General features: G+C 43.0%; 1 protein-coding gene across 1 annotated transcript in view; it reads right to left on the bottom strand.

Moving 5' to 3' along the window:
- Positions 1–17,048, bottom strand: part of FAM171A1 (family with sequence similarity 171 member A1) — a 1,600,715-nt gene that overhangs the window by 848,159 nt on the left and 735,508 nt on the right. The window contains exon 3 of the mRNA XM_044067505.1: positions 11,012–11,104. Coding sequence (XP_043923440.1) covers positions 11,012–11,104 — 93 coding nt within the window. The remainder of the gene's footprint in view (positions 1–11,011; positions 11,105–17,048) is intronic.

The following is a 17,048-nucleotide window of genomic DNA, read 5'->3' as shown; positions in this document are numbered from 1 at the left end:
TCAAACTATTTTTTTAGGTACTTTTTGTTCCCCTTTGTCATTCAACAGCCTTTCTACCCAGTGCTCCACATCCATCACCAGGTCTGCCAGTTTGTCCAGTTCCCCTGGACTTGTTCTGATAAATCTGGCCAGTGCAGATCGTAAGGGTGTGGGGGGTCTAGGGGTCTAGCCATCACCTTTTAGATGGGAGGTACTTACTTATCAATGGCCTACCTTGTTACTCCCCCCTCCCATTGCAGTGTTGTGGTTGCATCCAAGGAGCAAGTGTGCAGTGGGGAAGTGCTGCTTATCACCCCACCTCTGAAACAGCTCAGCCATGTCCATTACCCTTTCCCCCCTTAGAATATATCCCCATTCCCCAATCTTGACATCTGCAGCCTACACCAGAGATCATCACAGGGAATGCTCACACCTCTGCTCATCTCATGCTGTTGCTACGTCAGTCGTCTAAGCCACTAATAAATTCTGGGCTGGCTAGGCTGTAGTCAAGGCTTTATCCCTCTATGCCACCACACAGACTATAGACTACATGTGCTAAAAGTTTGATCTCATACCAAACACTTCAACTCCAATTAGCCAAAGCTCTATCTAACATCAAGTTCTTGAGCTATGTACCTCTGGATGCAGGAAGACCTAAACAGCCTCCCTCATCTGGTACCAGTGGATCTTGAAAAGGTCTTGGTAGAAACTTGTGAAATGGAGAATCATGCTTTAAGTTCCAAACATCCGGAAGAGGTGACTCAAGAGGTTATTTATGGCTGGCCTCCACCATATCGGCTATAGGCTAGCTAGTGGTAGCTTCCCAAAATATGCTCACTTTCAAGGTGACAGCCAGGAGAGCACCTCCTCCAGGTTTTCCCACCTCCTCTGCTAAGGTAAAACTCCTGCAAATGATTGCAGTCATGGCTATTCAAGGGTGATCTCACCACTACATGAGATCAGAAAGCCATTCCTGAAACAAACATCTCCAAGGAGGGCTAGGCGTAGACCTGTCTTCTGAACTTTGGAACTTGTGGTGATGCTCTCACCTATGATTAGGGCAACAGAGTATCTCACTACTTAGTTCCTTGTGTAAGGAGCTTTCACCACTGCCACCTTTTTAGTCACAAGAAATGTCAAAACCCTTTCCATCGAACTAATGTGAGTGCTAGAGCTAATCAAGCACTTGTGGAAGTGTTTGAGGTCATACCCCTCCCCAGTGTATGCCAACGTGGGTACAGACTGGTAATCTGATGGTTACAATGACACTTAGAACTACAAGCTATCCAAGCACATGAAACTCGCTTATGACAGGCTGCAGTCATCATATGAAATTAAGTGGCAAAAAAAAAAAAAACTGTCAGGCCTTGGATACAGATGCACTTGTGCATCTGGTGCACAATGTCTAGGGTATACATCAGTAAAGTCTGCTTCCCACAAGTAAAGGGTGCTCCAGAAACCTGCCAAATTCTGATTGGTAGAAAGGATCCAACCAAAGACTCATCATAAATGGTCCTTAGTATCACATTATGAGATTCTAGGCTACGCCTGTCCATCTAGTTAAGACACATGAACATCTACCAGAGTCAGTGTGGTATAAAGTGATATGTTACTACAAATGTAAATAAAGTGAAAATGTGATTTTTTTTTTTTAATGATAAAATTCAAGGAGTGCTCTGCACTGCTGTCCTAAATTTACTCCGCTTCGTCCTTATCCTTCTACTTTACTAATTTCTGCTTTAGATGCAATTATTTGCAAATATATATATTTTTAAAAGAGTTGAACGCTCTTACCAATTTTTGATATTACTCTCACTGCTTTAACAACAAAAACAGTTTGTCAGATTATTTCTACTACTACAGCTGCTGCTAATTCTCAAAGTATTTGCCAAAAATCTAGCACACCAAGCTTAGAGTTTCATATGAATACTTAAATGTTGAATTATTCTGACTGAATACTAGTTAGCACTGCTGCCTCAAAGTGCCTGGCATTCTAGTTTGGGTCTTGTCTACAGTGCCTTCTGTACGGAGCCTGCAAGCTCATCCTGCAGCCAACCATACGGATTTTTGTTGGGTACTCTCGTCACCCCACACATACTAAAGCCATGCTGTAAACGAACTCCAGATCCTCCAAAGTGTGTGTGTGTACATGTGTATACATCAGGATGCACTCCCTGACAGACTGGCATTCAATCCAAGACTGTTTCCTGCTTTGTGTCCATTGAATGTTGCAATAGGCATCATCTCTAAGATGGATAAAGCAGGTAATATTAGATGAAAAAATGAACAGTACATTAAAACATGACCTATTTAATGTAGAAATGTTAGGTTAATCTAGACTGGAAATGATCAAGTTAGCTGACACCAAGCTGTGATCTCCCTTTCCCAAGCCTTCCCCCACTACTTCATTTGCAAAAAGTTTTTTCTTCCTCCCAATAATTTCTTGCTGGACATAAAGTGATACTTTTCTAATAAGCATTATTTTTTCAGTGTTACAAATGTATTTTGCTTTATATTATACTTCAAGTTGTGGGCTGAATTCATCTAGCAGCTTATAATATTAGCTTCCATCATATTCAAGCCTTCTTAGAAAACATATGTTAGTGCAAAGGATTAAAGGTACGAATCATTAAAGAGCTGCTCCTGTAGTCCAAGGTTTCTCTGTCTCAGCCCCCATTTGCCTACTGTGTGAATCTGAGCAAGCCGTTTAAGCAGCATGTGCTCTATGGCAATTGTAAAGATGGGCTTTGCTCTACAGTGAATTCTTCGGCTGCATGCCCATTAACTACATATTAACATGCAGTGAAAAAAGTACTGAACACACATTTCAAGAGAAACAAGCACCATTAAGCTTTGACTACAGTGTATGCATTTTCAAAGAAAGTACAGTTTTGTACCTACCATAAATGTAGATGTTCGAGTGTTCACCCTGCTGCAGTCATCACACTTGGGTTATCCTGTCGTCAGGCGGTCCCGCAGTCGGCCGGAATTCCAAAGCCTTGGTCCGGCGTCAGTTGCTATTGCCTCCTCCCTGATGTCAGTGCGTCAGGGGTATATATTGCAACCAACTCCATTTTCTTCAGTTTTTCTTGCCCCAGATGTCAGGTGCCCCCAAAAAGGTGATCAGAAATTAGTACCAAATGGAGAAACCTCTGCCCAAACACAAAATCCCTTCAGTTATAAGCAAATACATCAGTAAGGTATTGAAGAGATTTAGCCAGTAGATCAGAGGGGATGGAGGGAGGGTAACCTGGACTGCAGCAGGGTGAACACTCGAACATCTACATTTATGGTAGGTACAAAACTGTACTATGTTCATCGTGTTACCCTGCTGCAGCCATTACACTTGGGATGAATCCCAAAGCTAAGGAAGGGGGGAGGTATCACAGAGGGTTAGTAGAGGCTATAAGGCCCTGCAGAACTGCAGTGGCGAAGCCCGCCCTGGTCTTAGAGTAAAGAGGTAAGTGATAGTGTTTGGTAAAGGTGTATACTGAACTCCAAGTTGCAGCTTCTAAAATCTCCTTGGTTGGAACCCCCCTTAGAAAGGCTGTACAGGTAGCTGTTGCCCTGGTAGAGTGGGACCTAATGGTAGCAGGAACTGGTTTCCCATGATGAGTATAGCAGAAACGTATGCAATGACCTATCCATTTAGAAATAGTTTGCTTTGATATAGCCTTCCCTTGAGTAGCTGTAGCATAGGATACAAAGAGCTGGTCCGATTTTCTGAAAGCCTTAGTTTTGTCCAAGTAGTAACGAAGTTGCCTGTGAATGTCCAAGGAATGCAGGAGTCTCTCACCTTTGTTCTGTGGATTTGGGAAGAAGGTGGGTAAGTGGATGGTTTGATTTAAAGCCACACTGGAAACCACCTTAGGCATAAAGGAAGGATTAGTTTGTAGAGAAACTCTACCTTGATGAAAAATGAGGAAAGGTTCCACTACCATTAGTGCCTGTAGCTCTGAGACTCTTCTAGCTGAAGTTATTGCTAGGAGCAGGGCAGTTTTCCATGATAAGAACTGAAGATCTGCAGAGAAAGCGGGTTCAAAAGGAGGCAGTGTTAGTTTTCCCAGGACAAAGTTGAGGTCCCCATGTAGGTGTAGGAGCTCTCCTGGGTGGTCTAATGTTTTTTGCCCCTCTGAGGACCTGCCTTAGAAGAGGATGTGAAAATAAAGGTGGATCCGTGTTGTAGTGAGCTAAAATAGCTGAAACATGGATTTTAATGGAGGAGAAGGAAAGTCCTTTGTGCAACATCTCAGTTAAATACTGTAGAATGTGAGGCATGTGAGGCTGAATGGTATCTTGGTCTTTAGCTTGGTTCCAGGCACAAAACCTTTTCCATTTGTCCAAGTAAGCCTTCCTGGTGCTAGGCCTCCTGGCTTCCAGAATAACATCCAGAACTGCTTGGGAAAGAGGAGCTGGTTGTATTAGTTGATATGCCAAGCAGCCAGATTTAAGGCTGTGAAGAATCTGATTGTTTTGTTGTGCGAGCAAATGGGGGATTTGAGGCAATATCCATGGTGGGCTGTGAGCCATATTTCTCAATAGTGGGTAACAGTGCTGGCGTGGCCAGTCTGGGGCTATGAGAATCAGTCGTGGTCTCTCCTTTTTGACTTTCAGAAGAACCTTTGTGAGGAGAGGCAATGGAGGGAAGGCATATACTGTCAGGTTTTTCCAATAGAAAGAGAGTGCGTCCACTTTACAAGCTTGATGGTGAAATGTCCTTGTACAAAATGTTGTTAGTTGATAGTTTTGAGGACTGGCAAACAGGTCTACATCTGGAAGGCCCCATTTTTGAGTTATCATTGCAAATATTTGTGTATCTAGTTTCCACTCATGGGGATCCTTGATGTTTCTGCTGAGGTCATCTGCCAATGTGTTCTTCTGTCCTGGCAGAAATTGAGCTTGTAACTGCACTTGGTAAGCCAGAGCTGTGTTCCATAAGATCATTGCTTGCCTGCATAGAGGGTAGGAATGCGTACCCCCTTGTTTGTTTATGTACCACATTACTGTGGTGTTGTCCGTCTTTATTGCAAGTTGTCCTGGATGTAACAGATCCTTGAAGGCTGTCAGAGCTTTCTGTACAGCTAGCATATCTTTTTGATTTATGTGCCGATTTCTTTGATCTGCAGTCCATAGGCCTTGAATGCATTGTCCTGCCATGTGTGCCCCTCAGGTGTAATCTGAAGCATCTGTTGTGATAGCTTGCCTGGCTGGGGGCAAGGTGAAAGGCTGACCCTTGTTGAGGTGACATGCCTGTGACCACCATAGAAATTCCTGTTGTAGGCAGGGGATGAGAAATATCATTGTGTCCAAGCTGTGGCTGTGTTGAGACCATACGCTTTTTAGGTACCACTGTCATTTCCTCATATGCAGTTTTGCAAATGGTATTATTAGTATGCAAGATGCCATGAAGCCCAAAGCCTGCAGAAATTTTCTTGCAGTTAATTGGGTCTTTGTTGCCATTGTCCTGAAATATTGAGTCAGTTGTAGTTGCTTGTCTGGCGTAAGATGAGCCTTCTGGGCCATTGTATCCAAGCTGGCACCCAGGAATGTCATTTTTTGTGAGGGTACTAGTTTTGACTTCTTTTCGTTTACGGTGTACTCCAGGCAGTTTAGTAGATGCTTTACAAAGGCCGGATGATGTAGGAGGATGTCTTTGCTTTCTGCTTGGATGAGGCAGTCATCCAGGTATGGATATATTTGAATTCCTCTTTGTCTGCAGTATGCCATGACTGGTGCCAGGCATTTTGTGAAGACTCTGGGTACAGTAGATAAGCCAAAGGGCAGTGCAGAGAATTGGTAATGGGTTGAACCTGCAATGAAATGGAGGTATCTTCTGCAACTTTGTCTGAATGGGACATGCAGGTATGCCTCCTTGAGGTCCAACGTTACTAGCCATGCTTCCTTACCCAACATGGGAAGTAGCTGCTGTAGAGTTAGCATCTTGAATTTGGGTACTTGTAAGTAAGTGTTTAGAATTGAAAGGTCCAGAATGGGTCTCCAGGCATTGTCCTTTCTGGGCACTAGAAAGAGTCTTGAATAAAATCATTGGCTTTGCTCTCGTGTAGGTACCAGTTGAATGGCTCATGTCCATGAGAGCTGTAATTTGTTTTTGTGCCTCTGCCCATTGATTGTGTGGCAGGTTTGGCATTCCTCTTTTCATTGGCAAGGTGTGAAAGTGGAATCTGTATCCTCGTGAAATTATGTCTAGGACCCATTTGTCCTGTGTGACACTGTGCCAGTTGTCTGCAAAAAGTGCGAGTTTTCCCCCCAAGGGGGCTGCCAAAAGAGTATTGCTTGGTCAGATGAGGTGCAAGTCATTGAGTTTGCCTTCTGGTGGATTGAGACCTGTCTTCTCCTCCCTTCTGTGTTGTAGTGCCCCACTGACAAGGCTTATACTGGGGTTGTGGTTGTCCTCTGCCCCTTGGGCATCTGTAGTTACCCCTCTGTAGTCTGTCCGTAGCTGGAAAGGACCAATTTTTCATTGGTCAGTTTCTGCTGAAGCGAGGGGGTTGTACCTGTAGGAAATCCTTGACTGTCTGCATAGATTTTGCCTTATCCTCCATTCTCTTTAAAACTTCTTCTGCTTTAACTCCAAAAAGCACATCCTGCTGTATGGGAGCATCTAGTAATTTTGCTTTAACATGATCAGGCAGAGTTTGTTCTTTTAACCAAGCATGCCTACGTATAACAGACCCAGTGACAGCTGCTCTGCAGGCGGCCTCCAAAGAATCAAACCCACATTGTAAGGTATGCTTGCCTACCTGCTCAGTGGCGTGCAACAGATCCTGTACTTCTTTCAATTCAGATTGTTGAGGGAGAGTGGTTATTCTTTGCTTTAACTGAGAGATTAGGAATTGCTGATATTTAAGCATGTGAAATTGGCAATTCAGTGCCCTCATAGCTAGTGTGGCTGAGGTGTAAACCTTTTTCCCCCACCTGTCTAGTGCTCTGGAATCCCTCTCAGAAGGTACTGGGTTTTTAACCATAGAAGCCTTAGCCCCCTTGGGACCCTGGGAGATAGTCTCTGGGTCAGCTGCAGGGCTTTTGTAAAGAAATTTGTGGGAATCAGGCACTCTATAGTATCTGTCAGGCTTAGCCAGAGCAGGAGGTAAAGAGTCTGGGTTCAAACTGGATTCTAAATAATCATCCACAATGTCCAAAACTGGTGGGATGGCAAGTGGTCTGTGTTGGGGGAGTAAAAGAAACTCTCTGAGCGTTTTCTTCGAGTCAGAGTAGTCCTGACCTTCCCAGTGAAAATGTTCCCTCATAGTGTGTAAAGTCTCCCCAAAGGAGTAGTCTTCAGGAGGAGAAGCTGAGGGAATAGAGTCCTCAGCATCAGAATCTTCATAAGGAGAGAAGGAATAATCTTGGTCCTCAGAGGAGTCTGAAGAAATGGACAGTTGTTCAGAGGATGCATTATCTTCCTCTTGTCTAGGCCTTTTGTCAGGAGGGGCTTGGGAACCCCTGATTACAGAAATGAAATCTTCAGCTATTTTGAGCATCTGTTTCTTAGGCATAGGGCCTTGAACAGGAGAATGAAGTGCAGTCCTTTTAGATTTAGTAGGAGTCTTCGACTTACAAAACATTTTAATGGTGAGAGTCGTCGGTCTGAAAATGCCTTCAGAAACCAATGGCGTTTCTGTAGCACCGTCTTTTGAAGCAATGTCGTCGGAAGGGCCTGAACTAAATGGCTGCGTCGGCCTGGTGCCTTCCACCAAAATTTCTGTAGCGGTCTCGGGTTCCAGATCTGCGGTAGTCAGGGGCTGCGTCGGAGCCTCACTGAGGACCGGAGAACCAGAGACTGGATCAGCCGAGGCCTCGGAGTCTGGCTTAGGCCTGGGCGGTCTGTCCTTATCCCTGCGTTTTTTGTGCACGCCGGTAGTCAGTTGCTCCGACGGCATGGTGTAGTTAAATTTCCTACCGAAGTAGTGTCGTGCAAAATCAAAGCGTCTTTTAATAGTACACTTATTAAACCTAGCACAAAGAAGTGACATTGTGGTCTGGACCTAGGCAAGGTATGCAAAAAGAATGAAAATCCTTATGAGGTACTTGCTTCCCACAAGAAATACAATTGTTAACTTTTTCTGACATTGGTCTGAGGCAAGAAAAGTTTCCCCAATGGGGTACTTAGCTTTATAGAAGACTTCGGTCTGAAATTCGAATTCGAAAATCTCAGGAATCTGCCGACTGGCACTTGCGAACTGCTTCTGCTTCGGGCACTGCGCGGCAAGAAAGACTGGAGAAAATGGCGTTGGTTGCAATATATATACCCTTAGCCCACTGACGTCAGGGAGGCGGCGACAGCAACCGACGCCGGACCAAAGTTTTGGAATTCCAGCCGACTGCGGGACCGCCTGATGACAGGGTAACCCAAGTGTGATGACTGCAGCAGGGTAACACGATGAACATCTGATGAAAATATGTAAAACCCACAATCACCTTGGGGTTTGATTACTAGATACATGTTCTACAGAGTGCCTAGACTTCTTGCGACAACTCCAGCATTCTGAGGCAAAAATATGTCAGATTAGTTTTAAAAAAAATTTGTGAAATGATGCAGGGATTAACACTTGCAGAAAAACCACATTCCTCAATGCTGCCGAAAGACACTGACCTGAACATGGAGGCCATCTATTAATGAATGCAAATTTGATGTAATCATGTTGAAGCAGACCATCTCACAAAAGGAGGTGGGGGGTATTAAAAATATACTGCTGGAAACAAAATGTAATCATGAATGGGATCCGTGCTCCTGTTTTCTTTATGATGGAGAGCATCTACTTATTCTTTTTGAGTACCTTAATGTAAAGTTTTACTTTCAGGAATGTCGGGGGGGGGGGGTTTCAGATGCTTGAGAATTTTGAAAATAGTGACCTTATTTTTAATAGACTACTACTCACAAACACTACATAAAAAAAAAAAAAAAACACCTTCAGAAAAATCATTTATAATTAGCTGCAAGATCAAGTTGAACAGCTATACTGCGTGTTCTTACAGTTACAGCTAATTATGGATTTAGTACAAGCCACAAATTAGTCACCCCTCAGCCTTTTGGAAATAAGGAGCATTAACTATGGAGCTCTACAACCAAACTTATCTTTCGCTATTCTGCAAAGGAAGTAAGGACTACACAGCAGCGGGAGCTCAAATGTGCTATCACCCCAAGCTAAGCACAATAAATGCTGAAGAGACTGATTTCTAACAACACAAATACTGAAGTATGCCATGCTGTACACATGGAAGCAGATGTCATAGTGAAGAAATCATTCATCTAGCAAGAGGTACAGAAAATATCCAAAATATCTGTTGGCAAGGGATTGAGCATCAAGTGTGCCAAACCTGTACATTTTTGTTTTACCACTTTTAACTTGTGTTTTGGCAAAATCTTAAGTGCATCTGGGTGTGATCCCCCTCAAAGAGCTCTTACACTGAGACAGCATAACATCTGAACTGCAGAACAAGTAAGCCTACTGAAATACCAACATCCACAGAGTATATTACATATTCCCCCAACATACAATGCTGCTTTTGAACTATGTTTTATATGACACAGACTTTTGTCATAAAGTACATAGCTCATGTTTAACCATGAAAATAAAGACTACAGTTAAAAAGCATAGAAAATACTACACAAATTAAATGACATAGGCAAAAAAGACCAACTACTCAACAGAAATCAAAGCATAGCTAGTACTGGTTCTCTACTCAGGGCACGAAAAACTGTGAAGCAGTATTACCTTGAAGATGAGACAAAAAACAGCTAATGCCATTAACAAAGCTATGACATTGTGTACCAGAGGAAGCATCTGTAATGGGGGTGGGGGGAGGTTGAGAAGTAAGTAAAGCTGTTCATTAAGAAGCTTCATATGCTGCACCCCTGTAATAGCAATCCTTGAAATACAACCAGGACTGTGTGACCAGTATCAACAAAATAGAAACTGCATGATGAGCAGCAGGCGAGGCTCCCTTAAAACAGGTGGACACAAAGGCATGACATCTAACTGGGTGCTGCAGAAAAGCCTTTTTATGGGGTGTACAATTTCCTGTGGAAGCTACCCAAGTGTACTTAACTACTTTATTATCCTTTCTAACTAAGGCCATTTTTTAAATCAAGTCTTGCAACATGAAACAGGAGGACAGAATAAACTTGTTCACGACCTAATCAGCAAGTGTTTCCTGGGACTAGGCAGAATTTTAATTTTCCACATCACAAAAGCTGATACTGTAAAAGGTATGCCTAAATGGTCCACTGAACAATATTGTATTTCTGACACTAAGTTACCTTACTGATGACTTTCTGTTACTATACAGTACAACACTATAATTAAATCCATGTAAAGACTACTCAGTAGAAGCAGTCTCCCCTCTAGGATTCTGTAAAATGTTTCAGCTTTCAAGATGCCAGAATGGTTTGAACCCACAGAAATTAATACTTTACTCTCCGACTAGCTGAGAACTCTGTACATAGGTGAAATATGACCTTTCGAGCTATAACGTATTTAAGAACAGTGGGAAAACAGATTTTCCTAAGAGTACCTCACTACTGTTTCCAGCAACCTGTTAAACAGGCCATTTACTAATTTTTACTTTTCCATGTTTTCTATAATGCACTAACAAACTGGATGGGAACTGTCACTGTTTTTGTTACCATAACCACGGTGGTGCAGCGGTAGCACTGTCGCCTCACAGCAAGAGGTTCTCCCGTTCGATTCTCGGCTGGAACGCCTTCTGTGTGGAGTCTGCATGTCTTCCCCACGGTCACGTAGCATTCAAAAGACATGCATGACTGGGCGTGCCTTTGTTGAAGGTTGGGCATCGAGCTGGCACCTCAGCACCATACAAATCTACTGCCAATCATTAACGGACAGGAGTTTCACTGTGGCAACCCCTAACCGGGAAAAGCCAAAAGAAGAACAAACAAACTCAGTCCCCACCCACATTCTATTTCGCCAGGATGCCAATGTTAAAATAATGCAAAATGACAACCTTTTTCATAAAGCTATTGGCTCTTAGCACTGAAAATAAGACATACCTTGAAACCCTGAGACTATCTGAACAACATCTTCGTACACCATTAAAGTGGCTGCTCGTTCCGGAAGTAATCCAAGGCTGAGAGAAGAAAACACTGAAAGAAGAAAAAGGTTTTTAAATAAAGTGGTGCTGGTTATACGATTCCAACAAAGCTCCAAAACATGCCCACATACTGTTCCCTAAATATGTATCACTTCTTAAAAAATATAAGACTTTATTTAATGGCAGTTTGCAAATATCTGTTCACAGAAGTGCACTACAACTTGTGTTTTAATTGATTTTATTTTTTTCACCCAGCAAGGCATGAAAAACTAACCACACATTAAATATCACTACAGTTCACATAGGTGGTATCTGAATCCACCTGCAGTACTTTGATTTGTTCTGATTTTAGACTATCATGAGAAAAAAATAATTTTAAATCTCTGTGGCATCTCCAATCAGAGCAACCATTTTCACTTCTAGATCAAAGTTGAGTTTTGAACAAAGAAGGTATGTTATCACAGTTGTGTTTACTTTGTGCCCCATTCTTCTGAGGTGCACATTTGTGTGCAATTTATAGTGCTCCAAAACTGCTCTCTGGGGAACATATTCAGCTAAAGAGCAGAGAAAGTACAGTTGTGTACACTTACCATAAATGTAGATGCTTGAGTGTATTCACTGTTGCAGTCATTACATTTGGGTAATCTGCTGGCAGGTTGGCCTGAATAACAAAGTCTTGTCCTGCATCGGTTGCGGTCTCCTCTTCCATGATGTCAGGTTGTCAGGGGTATAAAACATGCAGCTGATGCCATTTTATTCAGTTTTTCTTGCCCCAGATGTCAGGAGCCCCCCAAGTGGGGAGCGCAAAAAAAAAAAAAAAATATATATATATATATATATATATATATATATATATATATACACACACACACACACACACACACACACACACACACACACACACACACATATACATATATATAAACAAACAGCAATATATGTAAATGCACTTTTAGCAACATAAATTTTACCTTCATCTAAAAGCAAATACACCACAAAGGCTGTAGAATATAGTGAAGGAAAGAGAAGTTATAGAAAAAGGGGGATGGCGGGAGGGTAACCCGGACTGCAACAGTGAATACACTCTAACATCTACATTTATGGTAAGTGTACACAACTGTACTACGTTCTTCATGTTTCACTTGCAGTCATTACATTTGGATGGAATCCCAAAGCTATGGATGGGAGGATGGAATTAAATAGCATTAGGAGCGGCTATAAGGCCCTGCAGAACTGCAGTGGCAAAGCCTGCCCTGGATTTGGAAAAGAGAGGCAAATGATAATGCTTTGTGAAGGTATGAACAGAGCTCCAAGTAGCAGCTTCTAGAATGTCTTTGGTTGGAACTCCTCTGAGAAAGGCCGCTGAGGTAGAGGCAGCCCTGGTGGAATGTGACCCGATTCCCTTGGGCACAAGGTTTACCATGTTGCATAGCAGAAACGAATGCAGTGGCTTATCCACTTAGAAATAGTCTGCTTTGATATAGCCTTCCCCTCTGATCCTGAAGCAAATGCCACCAGTAGTTGCTCAGACTTTCTTAGAGATTTGGTCCTGTTTAAGTAGAATCTTAGTTGTCTGTGCACGTCCAATGAATGCAGAATCCTCTCCCCCTTGTTCTGCAGATTTGGGTAAAATGTTGGCAGGTGAATAGTTTGGTTAAGAGCCACACTGGATACCACCTTAGGCATAAAGGAAGGATTGGTCCTGAGGGACACCCTGTCTGGGTAAAAAGTAATAAAAGGCTCCACAGCCATGAGGGCCTGTAGCTCTGAAACCCTTCTTGCTGAAGTGATTGCCAAAAGGAAAGCTGTTTTCCAAGATAAAAAGTTTATAACCGCAGTAGCTGCTGGTTCAAAAGGAGGCAGGGTGAGTTTTTCCAGCACAAAATTGAGGTCCCATGCAGGAGCTGGTGATCTTCTGGGAGGCCTTAAATATATAGCCCCTCTAAGATACTGTTTTAGCAGAGGATGAGAAAAGATGTGAGGCTCCGTGTTGTAATGAGCTGATCTGGCAGAGGCATGGATTTTTATTGAAGAAAAAGATAGGCCCTTGTTAAGCATCTCAGTCAAGTATTGTAAAATCTGAGGAATATTTGCTTTTGCTGTGTCTGTTCCTTGTGCTCGGTTCCAAGCACAGAATCTCTTCCATTTATCAGCATAAGATTTTCTAGTACTAGGCCTTCTGGCTTTCAAAATGACATCCATCACAGATTTACTGAGAGGTGTTGTTTGAATAATTAAATGATCAGCCATGCTGCAAGGTTCAGAGTTTGGAGCCGAGTATGCAGAATTTGATTGTTCTGCTGAGACAGTAGATGAGGTATTTGAGGCAAGCAACAAGGAGGGAGTTGAGAGATATTCCTTAGAATTGGGTACCAGTGCTGGTGAGGCCAGTCCGGAGCAATTAGGATCATTTTTGGTTTTTCCTGTCTGACCTTTAGAGTAAGACCTTGGAGAGAAGAGGCAGAGGGGGAAAGGCATAAACTGATAAGTTTTTCCACCTGAAGGATAGGGCATCCACTTTCCATGCTTGTCTCTGATAAGTCCTTGTGCAGAATTTGCCCAGTTGACAATTTTGGGGAGAGGCAAATAGATCTATGTCTGGGCTCCCCCATTTCTGTGTTACCATGTTGAAGATTTGTGGATCCAGTTTCCACTCATGCGGGTCCATAAGATTTCTGCTTAGGTCGTCTGCCAGAGTATTTTGTTTTCCTGACCGGAACTGAACTTGAATATGTACTTGATAAGTTAAGGCTGTGTTCCACAATGCCATGGCTAGTCTGCAAAGGGGGTAGGAATGTGTACCCCCCCCGCTTGTTTATGTACCACATAACAGTGGTGTTGTCTGTCTTTATCAGTAGTTGTCCTGAATGAAGTAAGTCCTTGAAGGCTGTCAGAGCATTCTAAACAACTAGCATCTCATTCTGGTTGATATGCAGATGCAATTGTTTTGGGATCCATAAGCCCTGAATGCATCTCTCCGCCAGGTGGGCTGCCCAAGCATAGTCTGATGCATCTGTAGTTAGGGTTTGGGTGGCAGGGGGTAGAGTGAATGACAGTCCCTTGTTTTGGTGGCATGTCTCTGCCCACCAAAGAAACTCCTGTTGTAGGCAGGGGATGAGAGGAATCATTGTTTCCAGACTGCGACAATGTTGAAGCCATAAACTTTTTAGGTACCATTGAAGTTTCCTCATATGCAGTCTTGCATATGGAATTAGTAGAATGCAGGATGCCATGAACCCCAAAGCCTGCAGAATTTGTTGCAGATAACTGGGCTTTTGTTGCCATCTGTTTGAGGTATGTTGTCAGTTGCCTTTGTTTGTCTGGTGTAAGGTAAGCCATCTGGGCAGTTGTATTCAAGCTTACAACCAGGAATGTAATTATTTGAGAGGGTACCAGTTGTGATTTATTTTCGTTTATTGTGTACCCTAGGCATGTTAGAAGCCTTTTTACAAATGCCAGATGTTGAAGAAGAATGTCCTTGTTCTCTGCTTGAATGAGACAGTCGTCCAGGTAAGGATAAATTTGCATGTTTCTTTGTCTGCAAAATGCAATTACTGGTGCCAGGCACTTTGTAAAGACCCTGGGCGCAGTAGATAAGCCAAAGGGCAGTGCAGAGAATTGGTAATGCAAAAAACCTGCCTTGAAGCGGAGGTATCTTCTGCACGACTCCCTTATTGGGATATACAGGTATGCCTCTTTTAAGTCTAGAGTCACTAACCAAGAATTCCTGCCCAGCATAGGCAGTAGCTGTTGTAAAGTCAGCATTTTGAATTTTGGAATGTCCAGGAATGTGTTCAAAATCGATAAGTCCAGTATTGGACGCCAGGCATTGTCTTTTCTGGGTACCAGGAACAGTCTTGAATAAAAACCTTGTCCTTTTTCCTGTTTTGGTACTGGCTGAATAGCCCCCATATCCATGAGGGACGTAACTTGCTTCTGAGCCTTTGCCCATTGATTTTGTGGCAGATCTGGCCACCCGTATGGAATTGGCAAAGTATGGAAATGAAATCTGTACCCCTGGGATACTATGTTTAATACCCACTTGTCCTGGGTAATTAACTGCCAATTTTGAGCATGAAGTGCTAATTTCCCCCCCAAGAGGGCTGCCAAAAGATAAGTGCTTGGTGAAGGTAAAGTCATTGAGACTGCTTACTGTAGGGTTGTGCTTTGTTTCCTCCAGATTTTGAGGTGGAGACACTCCATTGCTTTGACCTGTAAGAACCCTGAGATTGGTATCTAGAGCTTTTAGAATGCCTGGATTTGCCTTGAGAGGCTCTGTTGGACACAGCAAAGGACCAATTTTTAGTAGGCCAGTGCCTACTGAACTTGGATGGCTGCACTTGTAAGAAATCTTTTACAGTTTGCATAGATTTAGCTTTGTCTTCCATTTTCTTTAAAACCTCTTCTGCCTTATTACCAAACAGAGTATCATGCTGTAAAGGGGCATCCAACAATTTAGCTTTAACATGATCAGGCAGATTTTGCTCCTTGAGCCAGGCATGCCTTCTAATCACAGATCCAGTAACTGCAGCCCTGCAAGAGGCCTCTAAGGAATCAAAACCACATTGCAAAGTATGCTTTCCAACCTGTTCTGCAGCATGCAATAATTCCTGTAATTCTTTATTTTCCACACAATCAGAAATTAACATAATTTTGTGTTTCAATAATCCCATGACATGTTGCTGATATTTAAGCATATGAATCTGGCAGTTTAAGGCCCAAACTGCCAAGGTTGCAGATGTATAAACCTTCTTTCCCCATCTATCCAGCGCCCTGGAATTTCTATCAGAGGGGATAGGATTTTTGGCTGTAGAGGCCTTTACACCTTTGGGACCCTGTGAGATGGTCTCGGGATCAGCAGCAGGATTTTTGAATAGGAACCCTGTAATATCTGTCTGGCTTACTAGGAGCCAGAGGTAGGGAATCAGAAGCCATGCTTGACTCCGAAAACACATCATCAACAATGTCTAATACAGGAGGTATAGCCAAAGGCCTATGCTGAGGAAGGAGAAGGAAATCCCTAACCCTCTTTTTTGATTCAGAGAAATCCTGACTCCCCCAATGAAAATGTTCCCTTAAAGTATGCAAGGTTTCACCAAAAGAATAATCCTCAGGAGGAGATGCAGTTGGGATGGATTCTTATGCATCTGAATCCTCATAGGGTGGAACAGAAAATTCCTGATCAGAAGAGGAATCAGAAGAAATGGAAACCTAATCTGAAGATTCATAATCAGTGTCTTGCCTAGGCCTCTTAGCAGGGGGGGTTTGGGAACCCCTGATCAAGGTAATTACATCCTCAGCCATTTTGATCATCTGTTTTTTTAGGCATAGGGGCCTGACCACGTGGCTCATGCATCATTTTTTTAGACTTAGATGTTTTTGAAGCTGGCGGCGGTTTTATATAAAAATGTTGAGGCCTGAAAACACCCTCGGAAGCCGGTGTCTGCTCAGCGGCTCCAGACCCATCCAAGGGAGAGACATCCATGGGTTCAATACTCTGAGAATCTCGCGGCATACCGGACTCCGCATCGGTCTCGGTAGAGGCCTGTGACTCAAAAGTAGTGGGTATCAGGGGCTGCGATAGCAACTCACCGAGTACCGGCGAACTGGTGACTGGCTTAGGAGAAGCTTTGTCGTTGGTTTTGGAATTCGACGGTCTATCTCTTTCTTTGCGTTTTTTGTGAACTCTGGTAGTCAAATTGCTAACCGATGACATTTCAGGGTAATTAAATCTGGATCCAAAATATTTTGAAGCAAAAATATACCAATGCTTAATAGTGCGTTGGTTAAATCTAGCACAAAACCGACAGCAAGGCACGTTATGATCTGGGCCTAGGCAAGGAATACAGTACAAATGAAAATCCTTATGAGGTATTTGCTTCCCACAAGTAATGCAATTATTAACTTTTACTGACATCGGCGAGGAGCAAGAAAAAGTTTCCCCAACAGGGTACTTAAGCTTTAGTTGAAGACTTCGGTTCTGAAACTCGAATGTG

This window comes from Protopterus annectens, chromosome 3.part1 (genome assembly GCF_019279795.1).
Source record: "Protopterus annectens isolate FY-2018-M chromosome 3.part1, PAN1.0, whole genome shotgun sequence".
Taxonomy (NCBI): Eukaryota; Metazoa; Chordata; order Ceratodontiformes; family Protopteridae; genus Protopterus; species Protopterus annectens.
Note: the sequence above shows the minus strand (reverse complement) of the source record. Positions and strands in the feature narration are given on the sequence as shown.